This window comes from Xenopus laevis, chromosome 2L, assembly GCF_017654675.1.
Source record: "Xenopus laevis strain J_2021 chromosome 2L, Xenopus_laevis_v10.1, whole genome shotgun sequence".
Lineage (NCBI taxonomy): Eukaryota > Metazoa > Chordata > Amphibia > Anura > Pipidae > Xenopus > Xenopus laevis.
In genome coordinates, this window is record NC_054373.1 from 153,114,598 (window position 1) to 153,129,936 (window position 15,339).

The window sequence follows — 15,339 nt, forward strand, 5'->3', positions numbered from 1 at the left end:
GGCACCCAAATTACTACCTAATTCATTATGATACTTAGCTAATTCATTTTTCCTTCTGCTGGAGTCCAAACGTGTGTTCTTTTTAAGTACAGCCCCCGTTTCTAAAACTGACTTCTTTCATTAACCCTAAGCAATGTGCTAAAGTAAGCCTATGAAGTCAACAGTTAATACGTTTTTTTTAAAATATGTTTTTGTATACTTCTAATTATCAAGTAATCATATTTATATCACTTCAGACATTGTGTGTCTGATGATTAGTAGTGACTCACACAAGTGAAAAATCCATTGTCTTATGATTCAGCATTGTAGATTATGATGCTGAAATTGTCATTACTTTATAATGACACCAAAGCTGACCAACAGAAATGTAAAGCTGAATTTAGCAATGGCTTTGGGTGGTGTATGAGGTCTATCCCTTTTTCTGTAACAAAACAGGGATTGTTTGTCCATATATTGCAATATATTTATAATGGGTTGAGTGCAGAGTACTCTTGTATTTGTCTATATGTATTTTGTGGTCACAGCCTCATTGCACCCCCGCCTAATGGTTTTAAAAAATTAGTGGTGATCACAACTTTCCCTTGTTTGTTATAGTTTATACAGGAGCAGTGACCAGCTCCATGTTGTAGCTCCCACCCTTCCCAGCTATAGTCAGGTGATCCCACTGGTGTCTAATAAAAGGGCAGCCAAGTTTGGGAGTTTTACTTTGAAAGCAGCTAGTAAGTTGCAGGTAAAACTTGGTCCCTTTGTAAAATGTATAAAGAAGCAATAGAATTCTTAATGAATCAGATGAAAATTGAGCGTAGGACTGGCCAGATATGGGATGACTTTGACATAGTTGGCCAGCTTAAATATATTGCAATATATGGACAAACAATCCCTGTTTTGTTTAAAGGGTAAGGCATTTTTCAGTAGCAGTATGCACAACATGTCTTTGTCTTAAATATAGACAAAAAGGAACACCAAGAGCCCCAATAGTGTAATATGTTTTTACAAGGAGTTATGGTAGAGTAAACAAATTAATACTCACAAACCAGGGTTACCGATAGGCAACCACTGTATAGGCAGGTGGGGAGATTATCCTGACCCCACTCAGAAATAAGACGTCGCTCTCTGTAGAAGAAGAAAAAGGGGATGATACCCCTCCACTCGGGGTGGACTCGATATAGTGGTAAGACAAAACAGGCGCCTCTGTCGAGGCGCCTGACGTGTATATACAAAGACACTGTTGTTTTTGCTCCCGTTCCACATTGCCTGATGAAGCAGGAAATGCCTGCGAAACGCGTTGCAATACTGTTTTGTGAATAAACTATTACTGAAAATTACCACTTTCGTTGGTGTCTGCTTGGAGGAGGTAAGTCCACTACTACCTCCTCTGAATTACCCATTGGGTTTTTAAGTGTTTTTAGCTAATTTTATCCTTTTGGCGCCTCTGTTTTGTCTTAAATATATTGATAATGGGTTGAGTCAGTGCAGAGGACTCTTGTATTTGTCTGCAAGTATAATACATACAGCTGAAAGTCTGAGCTACATAGTGTCTAAAATATGCATATACACATTTATTTAGTGTATATATGGCAACAGGTGGAAGAATTACTGTACAGAATGTGCAAGAACTGTTGTAGAAAAGGAGAGAGGTTCCTGTATTAAGATGGTTAATATTAGGCCTACAGAGATAACTGAGTGGGTATACTGTAAGTATGGAGCATGATGAGCTGAAAAGTTCTGCAAGTGCAGTTACGAGGGAAGAGGTTGCACCAGGGCTAATTCCACAATTTAAGCAGTAAGGAGCTGTCAGCGAATAAGCTGGTGGAGCAGAAGGAGTGGATGTGCTGAAAGGAAAGTTTGGAGATGGTTGAAGATGATGTCCAGGAACATAAGGAGAGATAAGAGTTGAAATGAACTGAAGGGGCAGCAGTGGAGTGAAATGCTCTGAAGATAAAAGGAAGGTTACAGAACTGCTTTCAGAGGTGAAAAACGAGAAGCAAGAAGACAGTTAGTAGAATGCTTCAGAAGTCCCTAATTGACAGGATAAGACTATAGATAATATTGCATAACGCATAGATATCAATCTATACAATTTGGCCATAATATTAGCCACAAGAACAAATGATTTTAATTACAGAGGCTATTGGCAATGCAGGAAGTCTGTGGCCTCTTCTAAGGGGTAAAATACACACAATAGGGATATCTAACCTGCCACCCTTCAGCTGTTGTTAAATGAGTATTTCCTCTGGCTACTGGTAGTGTACAGGTAGTCACAGTTTTAATTAAATTGCTTTCAATAAAGGCAAACTTTTGAAGCAGGTGGCCCAGGTCAAATGCCCAATTTGTCTCAAACCAGCCCCTTCTTAATTTAGCTTGTTACAAGCTGCAGCTACATATCTTTATGAAAGATATTGGCCTTAGGTATAACATGGAGCAGGGCCTCATTTGGCTGCCCCACCAGCAAGTGTCACCATGTCACCCTTGAAAGCTAAAGGCCTCTTTTTCAGTCACACTGACTTTTGGTTAGCCTACTAATGCTGTAAATGAAGCTAATGATGTTAATTTCCAGCGCAAACGCAATTTCACTAAAATGCCAAGTTGAGTCTAGGCAGAAGAACGCTGGCGTAGTTTCGCTAGCGTAAATTCGAGCATTTCATAGCAAATTATGAAATTTCTGCCTAGCGAAACTTCGTTGCTTAGGTTGATTTGAATAGGGCGGGTACATATACTGTAGGTCATATATTTATCTTTATTAGAGATGTTGGTGCAAATGGTTGAAGTGGCCACTTTTTATTAAAAATGTCCAAGGAAGCAAAATAAAGACTAAAGAGATCATTTAGTGGCCTAGACATGAGCCCACCCTAAAACCAATGTGGCAAATGTTAACAGTTACAACTTTTAAAGAAAATCCAACTTAAAAATATGAAAAAAAGGCCAGCGTTTTTTATAATCTTTATGACTCTTTGGCATACAGGGTATGATGTCACTGACATAAGCTTGAGGAGGATGTAGCTTCATCTTATCAGTTAGCCAGGCTTAAGCTGGCCAAGAAAACGCTGGCGAAAGGGGTAACATAAGTCAAAATTCGCCTGGCGATAGGGAGTGAAACTTTGTTAGTAATTAACTCTTTTCACTATGTCTATTACTAAATTGGCAATGTCTCTGCAAATGGGATTTCTGGTGACTGTTAGTAAATTGGTGTAGTTCCGAAATGACGTCACGTTGGCGAATTTTTGCCAGCGTAAATTTGCCCCTAAGTCTCTCTCTAAGGCAGGGGTGTCCAAACTTCTTCAAATTAATCTAACTGCTACCAGCCCCACCATTTACTTATAACTTCTTTCCTGCTATTCTACACCATCACGGCATACAGTTGCCATTTTAGAAAACACTCGACTTATTGACAGTACTTGCTTTCCGGTGCACCAGCGTCAGTTTATCTACAATTTGTGGGATGACCCCGCCCATCATCATTTAATTCTCTGCAACGAGGATGAACCAAAATCCATCATTTTTGGATAGGGCACGCTTTAAAGCAAGCAGAATGTAGTTTAGCTAGGCACTCGAGGTTTGTCAGAATCTACATTCTACAAAAAGTGTTGAGATTTTCCAAATCTTGAGGAGATTCTCTGCTTTTCATCGGTGGCGGAATGGGGCTAAATAGTGTTTGTAAGTAAAGTTTTAAAGGAGCTATTAGTCTGGGTTTCTTTTCAAATGACCAGGCATGTTCAGATATTGATTAGGCTAGGAAGAAAATATGGTCAGGATTATAAAATATTAGGCAATGTGAGTGATCAGCTTCTTTGTCCCATGGAGAACTATTCCTTGGTAGTCAGTTCTGCAACAGCTGCACCAGGCTTTATTACTACAAGTTGCAATATACTCAATCCGTATAGAGCTCCACAACCTGAGGCATTCATAGGATTATGTGACAGTATGGCTGCCGATAGAGCGAAATGCTGCCAGGCATTTCTATCTTGCTGTGCTGAAACTCCAAAAGAAAGACTCCAGTCTAGCCGCTGTGGTGCCCATAGAATGATTTACTTTCAGTGTGATTAACAATGACAGAGGAAACCCTCATAGGCCAGTTTTAAACTATGTACTTTTATAAAGACTGCATATCCTTAAGAAGGACAAATCAGCGCAGTACTAATTAAACATACATACAGAAATAAATGGCAGTATTAAAAGAATATTATTGGATGATAATATCTCTCTAAAGTTTTGCCAGAACAATATACAGTAGGTTGAGTAAGCGGGCTTAGCAAAGGGGTATTAGTTAAATGTTTATCTTGTGTGTTTGCAACAGAGATTAGCAACTGTGCTATGGAAGTTCCCGCCAGACAAGGTCGCTATCTGACACATCGGCTTCTTTTTATCTTTTTGCAAGAGGAAAGGCTGAATTCTCAACAATCTTGGTCACACATCATTCTGACGTCAGAGTGGTAAATGGTGATTTATTATTTTCCACATGGAGAAAGTGGCAGAGCAAGGAGCGATTCATGCTTCCATCCCAAGAACAATGGCTTATTATGTGCAGAACACTAGAGGATGAAACCCAGTTGTTTTTATTCGGGATACAGTAACATTCTTTGTGAGCTGGAGGGAAGGGAGCTCCTTGTGAAAGCATCCAATATGTGCGTATTTTATAGTGAGAGAGAATCAGGTCAAGAGTAAATGAGAGGGTCATGCCACAGTGATTGGATTCATACACTGTGGCGCTGCCAAGCAAATCTTTTGGTATGATTTAAAGAGGTAGTTTTCCTGAAAATTAACTTTTGATAAATCAACAGCGTTATTTTGAACTTCGTATGGCTTTATAGTTGCTAGAGCTTATTTTCCCTAGCAACATGGCAGTGGCTTGGAAAAAGATGAACAGAAGGAAGCGAAGTGTTAAAAATAAGAATAACAGATATGTAAAGGCTTATTTACATAGTGCTAGGTTAAAAAACGGGAGCAGAATTCAGTCCTTCAAAATGCTATTCAAAAAATGCTTGTGCCTTTGATGCTTTCCTCTAGCACCGTGCTATAATTTGCCCTTTGTACCTTGCATAAGGTGCAGGGAAACTTGTACTTCATATATGCCAAGATGAGCCAAGGCCCTTCCCAGCCTCAATGTTCCTAGAAAAGAAATTACCAGCAGTCAAGTGGATTTATTCTTTTGGGGTGATCCAGTGTTTATTTAGATACCAAAAGGTGGGAACAGGGGGTTGTGATATTCCCAAACTACAGATTGTAAAACGGGTGGTGCTGCTGAACCCCTCAATTATCATCCCACAAATCAGCAGCACCAGAGCCTCACATGAATCAAAGATAGGGTTGCCACCTTTTCTGGAAAAAAAATATTTGCCTTTTTCTCCTATTAATAACATTGGCATCAAGAATCATTTTTACCGGCCAGGTTGGCAAAATGCCGGCCAAGTGGCAACCCTGATCAAAGATAGCAGACCATGTTTTGTATTTACACCATGACATTGAGTTGCTGGGTCAGTGACCTGGTAATAGATGGTATTTTATATTTCAAGGAAGTCAAATCATTAAAAAATCTAAGAAATAAACAATAAAGATTACATGAAAATGGTACAGTCATGTAAAAGAATGTGTTTAGTGGATATATTTGACCTAGTGATCCAGAGAGTTAGCTCAAATACAGCCAGAGTAAGTGAATTCAGGTAAGATTTTTAAAAACGCTGTTGTGTCTAAGCTTACTGGCAAATAATGAGCAACAGGACCCACAAAGTGTGTGATACAGAGCAAAGCAATTTCTTCCTCTGTCACTCTCTTTACATACTGTAAACACTTTATATACTCTGCAAACTACTCTTATTTGTGAGGTTATCCTAAAATCTATGGAAATATCACCCCAATCAATATATTGCCAAAAAGCTATTTGAAAAATGTATTTTTATGTAGACACTGTATTAAATAGGGAAAGGTTATCAAAATGGAGGTCCATTGGCCAGATATAGCCAGATATAGCCCAATAAATGTTATAGTTACCAGGGTGCCCAAGAACCCCACAGAGTTAAGGTGGCCATACACGGACCGATAAAAGCTGCCGACAGACCGTGTCGGCAGCTTATTGGCCCGTGTATGGGGACCCCCGACGGGCTTCACCGATCGAGATCTGGCCGAAAGTTGGCCAGATCTCGATCGGATGGGACAAAAAATCCCGTTGGATCGCGGCCGCATCTATCGTTGATGCGGTCCCGCGATCCAACCGCCCGTTAGGCATCGTTAGGATCCGATCAAGGTGGGCATATCGGAGGGAGATCCGCTCGTTTGGCAACATCGCCAAACGAGTGGATCTCTCCATGTATGGCCACCTTTACTTCATAGCTTTATTATAACATGGCTCCTCGAACACATAATATAGTAAATAAATGCTTCAATCTAAGGAAATAGTTGGACAGCAGTGATGAAATAAAGCATTTTCTCAAACCCCTACCAGTGTTGCCAGGTTGGCAGGTTTACTGCCAAATTGGGCTGTTTTTAAAATGCAGTGGTGGGTTTTAAAGTCCAAACCCGCCAACTTACAGATTTGGGATACTTTTGGAAGTTGCCAATGGGTTTGGACTTTCAAAACCTGCCCAATTTTGTGCGGCTGGAATTGGACTCTGGAGTGAATCAAAGATATTAGGGAGAGTGGCTGAGAATGAGGTGCTGTGGATATGTCCCTGGTTAGTGTTTTTTCTATGTATATAGAAATATGTCCAAACTTACAGGGAAACTGTTATAATGTCCTCTTTAATGTAGAAGAGTTATTGGAACATTCCAGACACTTCTTTCATTTGACACACTTACTGTTTTACTTTATTTTACTAAGATTTTTCAGTGTACAAATTGGGCGATTTTTGGGCTACTTTTAAGGGCAGAGACAGACGCTAAAGGTGCCCATACACGGATAGATCCGCTCGTTTGGCGATGTCGCCAAACGAGCGGATCTCCCTCCGATATGCCCACCTTGAGGTGGGCAATATCGGGCTGATCCGATCGTGGGCCCTAGGGCCCAACGATCGGAACCTTCACGTTCGCAAACGGGCGGTCGGATCGCGGGACCGCATCAACGAACAGATGCGGCCGCGATCCGACGGGATTTTTAACCCCATCCGATCGAGATCTGGCCGACTTTCGACCAGATCTCGATCGGGGAAGCCCGTCGGGGGCCCCCATACACGGGCCAATAAGCTGCTGACTCGAAGTGGAAAATACTTCGAAATTCGACCATCGCATTGAATACTACGAAATTCGAAGTCGAGTTCGTAGGATTTTTTGCATCGTACGATCATATTCCGATCATAGTACGATCCTATGATTGTACTCCGATCTTACTTCGAATCGTACAATTCGAACTATTGTACGATTTTCCTTCAAATACAAAAATATGCTCTGGAAGGTCCCCATAGGCTAACATAGCACTTCGGCAGGTTTAAGTTGGCGAAGTATTGAAATCGAAGTTTTTTTTTAAAGAGACAGTACTTAGATTATCGAATGGTCGAACGATTTTACTTCTAATCGAAGTCGTAGCGGCCTATTCGATGGTTGAAGTATCCAAAAATTACTTGGAATTTGGAATTTTTTAAATTCGAAAATTTCCTCTATTTCACTTCGACCCTTGATAAATCTGCCCCTTAGATTCGGGGAGATTTAGTCGCCTGGAGACTAATTGCCTCTTCTTCGGGCAAATAATCTCCCCGAAAAGCCTTCCCGCCGGCTAGAATCTAAATCTTCGGGGGCATGGCACTTGGAGCACTTCGTTTTCTGAAGTTGCCTCAGGAAGAAACCTCGGGTGACTTAGTAAAACGAAGCGTTCCGAGTGTCATCCCGCTGGTGATTTACATTGTAGCCAGCGTGAGGCAGTTGGGAGAGATTAGTCGCCCCCAGAAAAAGAGACGCTTTGTCGCCGGGCGACTAATCTCCACGTGTGTCTCTGTCCAAAAATAGCTTTTGGCTACTTTTTGTCTAGTCTTTGGCTGGTTTTGAAAGGCTAACCTGGCAACCCTGCCCCCTACTGACCAGGTTACTCTTTCCCACCACCAGCTTGAGTCCCTGAAGTGGAAATGAGTTTACCTCACGGCAGGCGCGCACACAACACATCTCATTAGCATCTCCCCACCACCAAAACGGTTTGGAATAATCCTATTAGGGATCCTAAGTGAGTTAGAAGGGCGGAGAGTGGAGTTTATTAAAAGCCAAAACGAGAGAGGGGAGCAGGCAAACACAAGTAGGCCCTAATTAAATCCATACAGCAGAAAAAGGGATCAATCCATTGAACAAAAAGAGGAGGTGGGTGCCCGGGCTGTATGCGAGCCCTCCTCTTTCTGTAGGGAACTCCCTGCCGTTACTTTTAGGAGGGGCTTTTTGCTCAATTGGAATAGTTCTCAGCTTGTGAAAGTCCGCTTAGCATCCTACTAGATCCCCGGCCGTCTCTCCCACACGCACCCACAGTCGCCCCAAGTCATGCAGCTCCCACGAGGCTCCCGTGTCCCTGGGCTAGTGGCCACGTTCTTGTTCCCTGTGCTGTGCGCGCTGCTCACCTTCAGCTCGGTCCGTGGATTTAACTTGGCAGTGGAGCAGCCGGCAGTTTACACGGGGGCAAGTGGCAGCTTCTTTGGTTTCTCTGTGGACTTCTACCTCCCAGACGCGCAGAGGTGAGTGGCCGGACAATGGGGGGATCCATGGCTTCTTTGCTTTCTTTGCCGGGAGCCCCGGGCTCTTCACTGCTGCTTGGCACCTACATGTGAATGGACATTGGGTGACATAGGGTATAATGATAATAATAGCATTTCATTAGCAGCCTGTAAATCTATAGGTGTATTTCTCGACTTGTATGTATTTCATTATTGAGCAGTGTTACTTTGCTGAACCTTCTCCCGCCCCCAAAATCAGTTCCGTTACATTCCCTCCCTCCCCACTTCCCTTCCAGACGCTCCTCACGACTTTCCCTTCCAGCTCCCGTGTAACTACACAACTGGGACTGGCAACCCATCCACACTTTCACCTTCCAGTCTTGCTGCTGTGGGGATGCTGGGAGATGTAGTTCTGTCACAGCTGGGCCCCAGATCCTGCCTGTTCCTCCTACCCCAGATCCTGCCTGTTCCTACCCCAGATCCTGCCTGTTCCTACCCCAGAACCTGCCTGTCTCTACCCAGAGCATGTGTTGCTGGACCCCTCTCTCTCTCTCAGTGCAGCTTTTGGCAGTCAGACGTTCATATCTTTTGTGTGTGTGGATGCAGCTCCCTCCATCTGGATGATATTACCTGGGCCCAACTCCTGCTTCCCTTGTGCATTTAGTACAACACCAGAACAACCTGTGGCCCTTCAGTATTTGGACTACAATTCCCACTATACCCCAAACAGATGGGCAATTCTTTCTTTACTTTTCCTCTGTTTTATTTTGTTTCATGGTGGGGAGGAGTATTCATCAGCTTCCCAATTTCCCATTCTTTCCCATTATTTGTAAAGCTTTTAGACCGCTACCTTTATCTTTAGATATTAAACTCCAGCCTCACCACTGAAGGGACTGCCCATCTTTGCCATATTCTAGAAAACTCACAGCCATGTTGATGGTCATTATGGCATCTCCCACCCTAGTACAACTTTCTTATACAGTATAACCCTTCCTATTTAGTGCTGAGAAGCGACTGTGTCCATAGCCTTTCCCTGATGCCTTCCACATGCAGCTATTGCCTTGGTTAGAGTAGGACCTGTGAGGATATGAGTACATCTCTCCCTAACTGCTCTGCGCTCACATGAGGAAAGTGAGTAATAATGTTTAACAGCACAGAGTTTCCTGAAACCAGACACTGCAGCGCACAGGACTGTGCCTACAAGGAATCCCAGGGTCACAGACTCATTAAATCCTCGACTCCCTCGCCCCGTCCCCTGTTCTACAAATGCATGCAAACAATATAGATACAACTCCAAGCCTATTCACGAGGAAACTTTGGGCGACTTCGGAAAACGAATCGCCGCGTGTGATTAGCGCCGGCGTTTTTCATTTTAGCCGGCGCAGAGTGAGGGAAGGCGTTTGGGGAGATTGGTCGCCACAAAAAAATGCCCTGTGCGGCCTGACCCTTAGGGTCAGTCCACGTCCCCGAACTGCCTTCGTGTGTCTTCCCGTCCGCTATAATGGAAAGACGCCTATGATAAAGCACACTAAATCTCCCCGAATCGCCCGGTGTGATCCTACCCTTAGTATCATTAATAACTGAAGCAAAAGCAATCTTGGCACACTAGATCCCGTTGATAGACACAATTCAGTAGTTGCTATGTACCCTATGAATTAGTACTACTCACAAATCATTCTATCTAGAAATAATTTGTGTGATTGCAAAGTATGATTTCTTTTCCTTCTTGCTGTGTGACCGGCATGTTGGGTTGTGGGGCTGCCACTGGCAGGCATGAGTGGTTCTGTACATTATATCAGTTGTATATGTAGGTTGTTTATTCTGTTGGAGCCAAGATAAGGGCCAGTAGTGCATTTTTCCTACTGGGGGAGGTTTAAATGATAAATGATTTACTGGTTCACTATCTGGTGTCCAGCAGAGCTTCCCTTGCCCCACACATTCAGAAGTGGCTACTTATCCTTTTCATCATATGGGTAAAGTATCCCAGTAGCTGCAGAACCTCTTGCAGACAGAGCTGCTGTTTAGAGTGACACTGCCTCTTTTATAGGAGCCTGCTATTGCTCTGGTCTCTGTGATTTACAAGTACCTTTATGTGGTGGCTCCAATCATTACAATCTCCAAAACCCTGAGGGTATCTCTTTTTCCTTGACACATTTGGCTCCACAGGCTACTCAGTCCTGATTTTGTATGGGCTGCAAAAAAGCTTCATAGGAGCCACAGGGTAACTTTTTTTTTTTTCTTTTTACTTAAATTCTTCTAAACGAGGAATTCTGCTTTTGTTAGAGGTGGGCCTTTGTTAAAACACATCATTACCTGGCCGCTGGTCCAAAGCTTTAGCCCTGTGGAAGTTTTTGGTGCACCGCCTTAGTTAACCCTTTGTCTACCAGCAGTTTCAATGTGGAGAGATACTTAAGATGTTCCATATTTGTCATCCTCTCGGTAAAGAGGCATACATTTATTAATGGCTTACTAACTTTTATTTTAAACAGCATTTAGCAGGATCTCCAGAATCCTTTTAGTATCATAAAGTTTTGGCACAAGGGCCAAACATACCTAGCTCACTAGTGCCAACTCCGACCTTCCCTCCTAACCTTAAATTGGTTCCTAATGACCACCCTGTACAATAGAAGCCTCTCTGACGCAATTTGGCAATGTACTAATAAAGAACCATTACCAATTCTTTTCAACACCCTTATGTGTCTGATCTTTCTCACGCTCTTGTAAACATGGTCCTCCAATCCTACTGTTTTATATAATATTTTCAAGTGTTGCATCAATAAATGATGAAACCGAAGCTAAAACTCTTGACCTCCGGACTTTCTTAAACAACATGTGTAACTGGAGCAGCCATTATTGAAGCCTCAGTGTATGAACCCATAGACCTCATAAATCAGGCTCCTGCTCCGTCTCATCCCTGTTACTGCAATTACTGACTTGTGATTTGTGATAGGCGAGTCCCATCTTTACCCTTGGTGATTGTGTTGCTGTCATTTTCAACAAAGACATCTGTAATTTTTTATTTGCATGAATAAAATTTGCAGCTGTGCCTGAAATCTAGGGAATTAAATGCTTTGTTAGAATGAAAAATAGATGTAGGAGGCCGGTGTCAAGATATAGATGTTCTGGACAGAGTTTTGGGCAGTGGCTGGAGGTGGGAATGGGGTTGGCTATGATGTCAATGCTGACATCATGTTGGCTAAATACTAGTATGGCATTCTGCATGAATTAAAAAAAAGAAATGTCTTCTACAGTAATCGGCAGAATAATTTGATTTTACAAATTTGTGCAGCCAGAATTAAAGGTGGCTCCTATAGTAATGAAAGGAGAACGGTAGAATGGTTATAGTCTGATGCCTGTCAATACAATGCAAATAGCTGCAATTCAATATATGGAAGGCCACTATCCCTGATATATATAGTCTTGCCATCTCTGCTGAGGGTTCATAAAGGCTGACAACATGGTTTGTACTAAAAATAAAGGGTAAGTTGCCCTTCCCACACCTCCAGGGTTAGTAATAGAGTTCTAATTAGGAGGAATGCCATAGAAACCTTATGGGAATTGGAGAACTGATACATCTGCTTCTGTTACAGTTATACAATTCATGTTAACTTTACTGGTAATGGTAAAAACTATCAACCCTACTTTTTTTTTTTTTATAGAGCCATAAACTAGAAACCTGATCTGTCTGGTAGACTAAAGTAATTGCATCAAGCGATAGGGAGTCACAGCCTTTTAAACCTTTTACCTTCAGTGTGTGTGTGTGTGTGTGTGTGTGTACCATTTGGCTTTAAATTGCCTTCCGGACAGCAAAACCCAAATGTTTCATTTGCAACTGTTACATTTGCTGCTCTAAAGATTAAGGTGTCTAGATTAGATTTGACTAGCAGAGAACTTTCACTAAAGTTAAAGGAGATGAGAACCCAAAAAAAAAATTATGTTGTCTAAAATGTAAGGAATTTCCCTTTTTATAGACTTGTCAAAAATGTGTAATTAGTAAAAGCAATTGCCATCAAAAGCAGTATTTGCTTATTCTTTTCTCCTGTCCTGGTTCTGACATTTTAAACAATGTTGCAAGTCAGCTCTCCTCCAAGAAACAGATTTGCATCTGTCACATTGTTTCTAAAGTTGGAGCCATCAGGGCAGAGGATAGAAGGGGACAGACTGCTTTCAGAAGCAATGATATTTACATATACCTTTTAAATCCAATGAAAATTTGTATGTTTATTGGTAAGTTCCTTAGAATTATATTTTCTTTCGCTGGGCAAGATTTTGGTTTTGGCATGACCACCGTTTAGTTGTACAGGTTAAATGTAGGGATGCACCGAATCGAGGATTCAGTTTGGGATTCGGCCTTTGTCAGCAGGATTCGGCCGAATCCTAATCTGCATATGCAAATTAGGGGCGAGAAGGGAAATCACATGACTTTGTCACAAAACAAGGAAGTAAAAAAATGTTTTCCCTTTCCCACCCCTTATTTGCATGTGCAAATTAGGATTCGGTTTCGGTATTCAGCCAAATCTTTCGTGAAGGATTCGGGGGTTCAGTCGAATGCAAAATAGTGGATTCAAGCATCCCTAGTTAAATGTATATAATCGCAAAGACGAAGTGCAAGAAAAACTGAAGGTAGTTTAGTCAGCTGTAATAGTCATTACCCATGATCCATCTTTGTACCATATTGCAATGTGTTCTTTTTCTCAAATACCTGAGCCATTTTGTTTTGTTGAAGATGATATTTTCTGACACATTGCTATTAGTTACACTTTTTTTTTTTCATGACATTCCTATTACAGCCGAGTCGTGTCAGGAATGAAGGCGTGGGAACCGTGCCTTGTGGGTGCTACTGTGGGTTTAAATAAAGAGGGAGGTTGCATGGAAATCGCAGGAATTCTGATATCTTACATATAAAACTGCCCTCATAGGAGTGCCGATAACTCCAATCCATTGATCTTTGGTGAAGCTGAGGTGCGATTGGTCAATTTTTCTACGTTGTTGCTTTAGTACAATCGCATTGATTGGATACATACAACAACTTCAGTGGAAGTCGGTGAATGCGTGGTCTCTGCCCTTTAAAGGGGTTGTTCACCTTTGACTTAACTTTTAGTATCATTTTTTATTTGTGGGTTTTGACTTGTTTAGCTTTATATTCAGCAGCTCTCCAGTTTTCAATTTGAGCAATCTGATTGCTAGGGTCCAAACTACCCTAGCAACCATGCACTGATTTGAATAAGAGACTGAAATATGAATATTACCAAAAAAAGCTTATTGTCCAGGTATCTAGCATTGTACCTTACCCCTCAGGAGATAAGCTGTGTCTTAAGCTGGCCATACACGTAACAATTGGGATCTTTCCCAGAAAGATTGTTTGTTTCAATACACACGTATAGAGCTGAATCATCGGATATACAGGTAGAAACAATAGAATTCTACCTGTATCTGACGATTCAGCACTAACAATGGCCGATGTTTGGATGCCTCCAAAGGCACCCGATCTAAATTTTCCGTCCAGCCCGATCGACAAGCCGAATAATATCCAAGTCTTCTGCCGATATCGGTCGGCTATTTTCCCACCATACACGCACTGAATATCACATTAAAATTAGTTTTGTACAATATCTTTGGCCATCTTAAGGTATGAAAAGTCGGTCCTTGCATCTGGAACACTATTACCCTTGTTCATTTATTGGGTGCATGTGCTTTTGGGCTAGTTATGAGCAGCACAATTTATTTATAAGGAAACTTATGATTCAGAGGCTGAAAAAGGACATGTTGTTCTGGACACTGAAAAGTTCATTTGTGAATATGAAATATATGTATGAGTCTGGCATGCAGGGATGGTCTGCAGCACATCAGCTGTAACCAAGCACATTTTGTAGATTTTAGCCTGGATACTAGGCGTCTGCTCACAAGCTGTTCTCTCTTCCTGTCCCTGATGCTGCACAAAAGCATGTAATGATGTGATGCAATTTCCCTTTTCCTGAAGCTGCTTGTGAACCTAAGCGCTCGCCTGGCTCACCAAAGTGAAAATAATGATGCACATTGTAGTTGTGTAATTTTGGGAGACTTTGTAGTTCAGCAGACACGGCCAATTGCATATTATCCATAAAAATAAGGAGGGAAGATTGGAATGGAGAGTATATATTTCGTCTGTAGAAGGAACTGGTGTGCTACGTTTAATGCTCATGAGAAAAAAGTGGGTAAAAACTTAATCAACAAAGTGCCAGCATTTACAGCAGCAAATAGTTTATTAGGCAAAGGATCAGCAGAGGAAAATGAAAATGTTGATGTAGTGGTTATCGTGGGTTTCCTCCATCTGCTATATCCTTCCACACCCCCCAACCTCATACAAGATGGTTAATTGGTTCAAGCTCTTCTTTATGCAGCTGAAAGTTACTGGGACCCACTGTTGTTCATCTTCACTATGATTTATAATCCGCTTCAATATATGTTTGAGAAATATTTTATTCCCAGTATGCAGTTTGGACCCTCTTTTAGTAATAAGTGGATTAGCCTGAGAACCACAGGTAGAATCAAGCACACATGCCTTCACTAGTTCTTGATCACGGACGCGTTGTGGGAAAAACTTTGTGCATGGGCCTAACCTGCTTGTGATATTATTGCACCTTTCTTACTGGTTGACTCCTCTTCTATAAAGTATTAACCCCCATATGTAGTAAAAGGCACTAAGATTGCCAGTTGCAGTAGAAACCAATAAGATGTTGGCTTT

At 41.8% G+C, this 15,339-nt stretch overlaps 1 protein-coding gene and 1 long non-coding RNA gene across 2 annotated transcripts in view; one reads left to right on the top strand and one right to left on the bottom strand.

Moving 5' to 3' along the window:
• Window positions 1–8,141: 8,141 nt before the first annotated feature.
• Window positions 8,142–12,260, bottom strand: LOC121400053. The gene is made up of 2 exons (XR_005965511.1): window positions 8,987–12,260; window positions 8,142–8,719 (listed from the first exon to the last, which is right to left on the bottom strand). It is a non-coding gene; the product is annotated as an uncharacterized LOC121400053 (long non-coding RNA).
• Window positions 8,402–15,339, top strand: part of itga5.L (integrin subunit alpha 5 L homeolog) — a 62,098-nt gene continuing 55,160 nt past the window's right edge. The window contains 1 exon segment of the mRNA NM_001087603.1: window positions 8,402–8,636. Coding sequence (NP_001081072.1) covers window positions 8,446–8,636 — 191 coding nt within the window. The 5' untranslated portion in view covers window positions 8,402–8,445.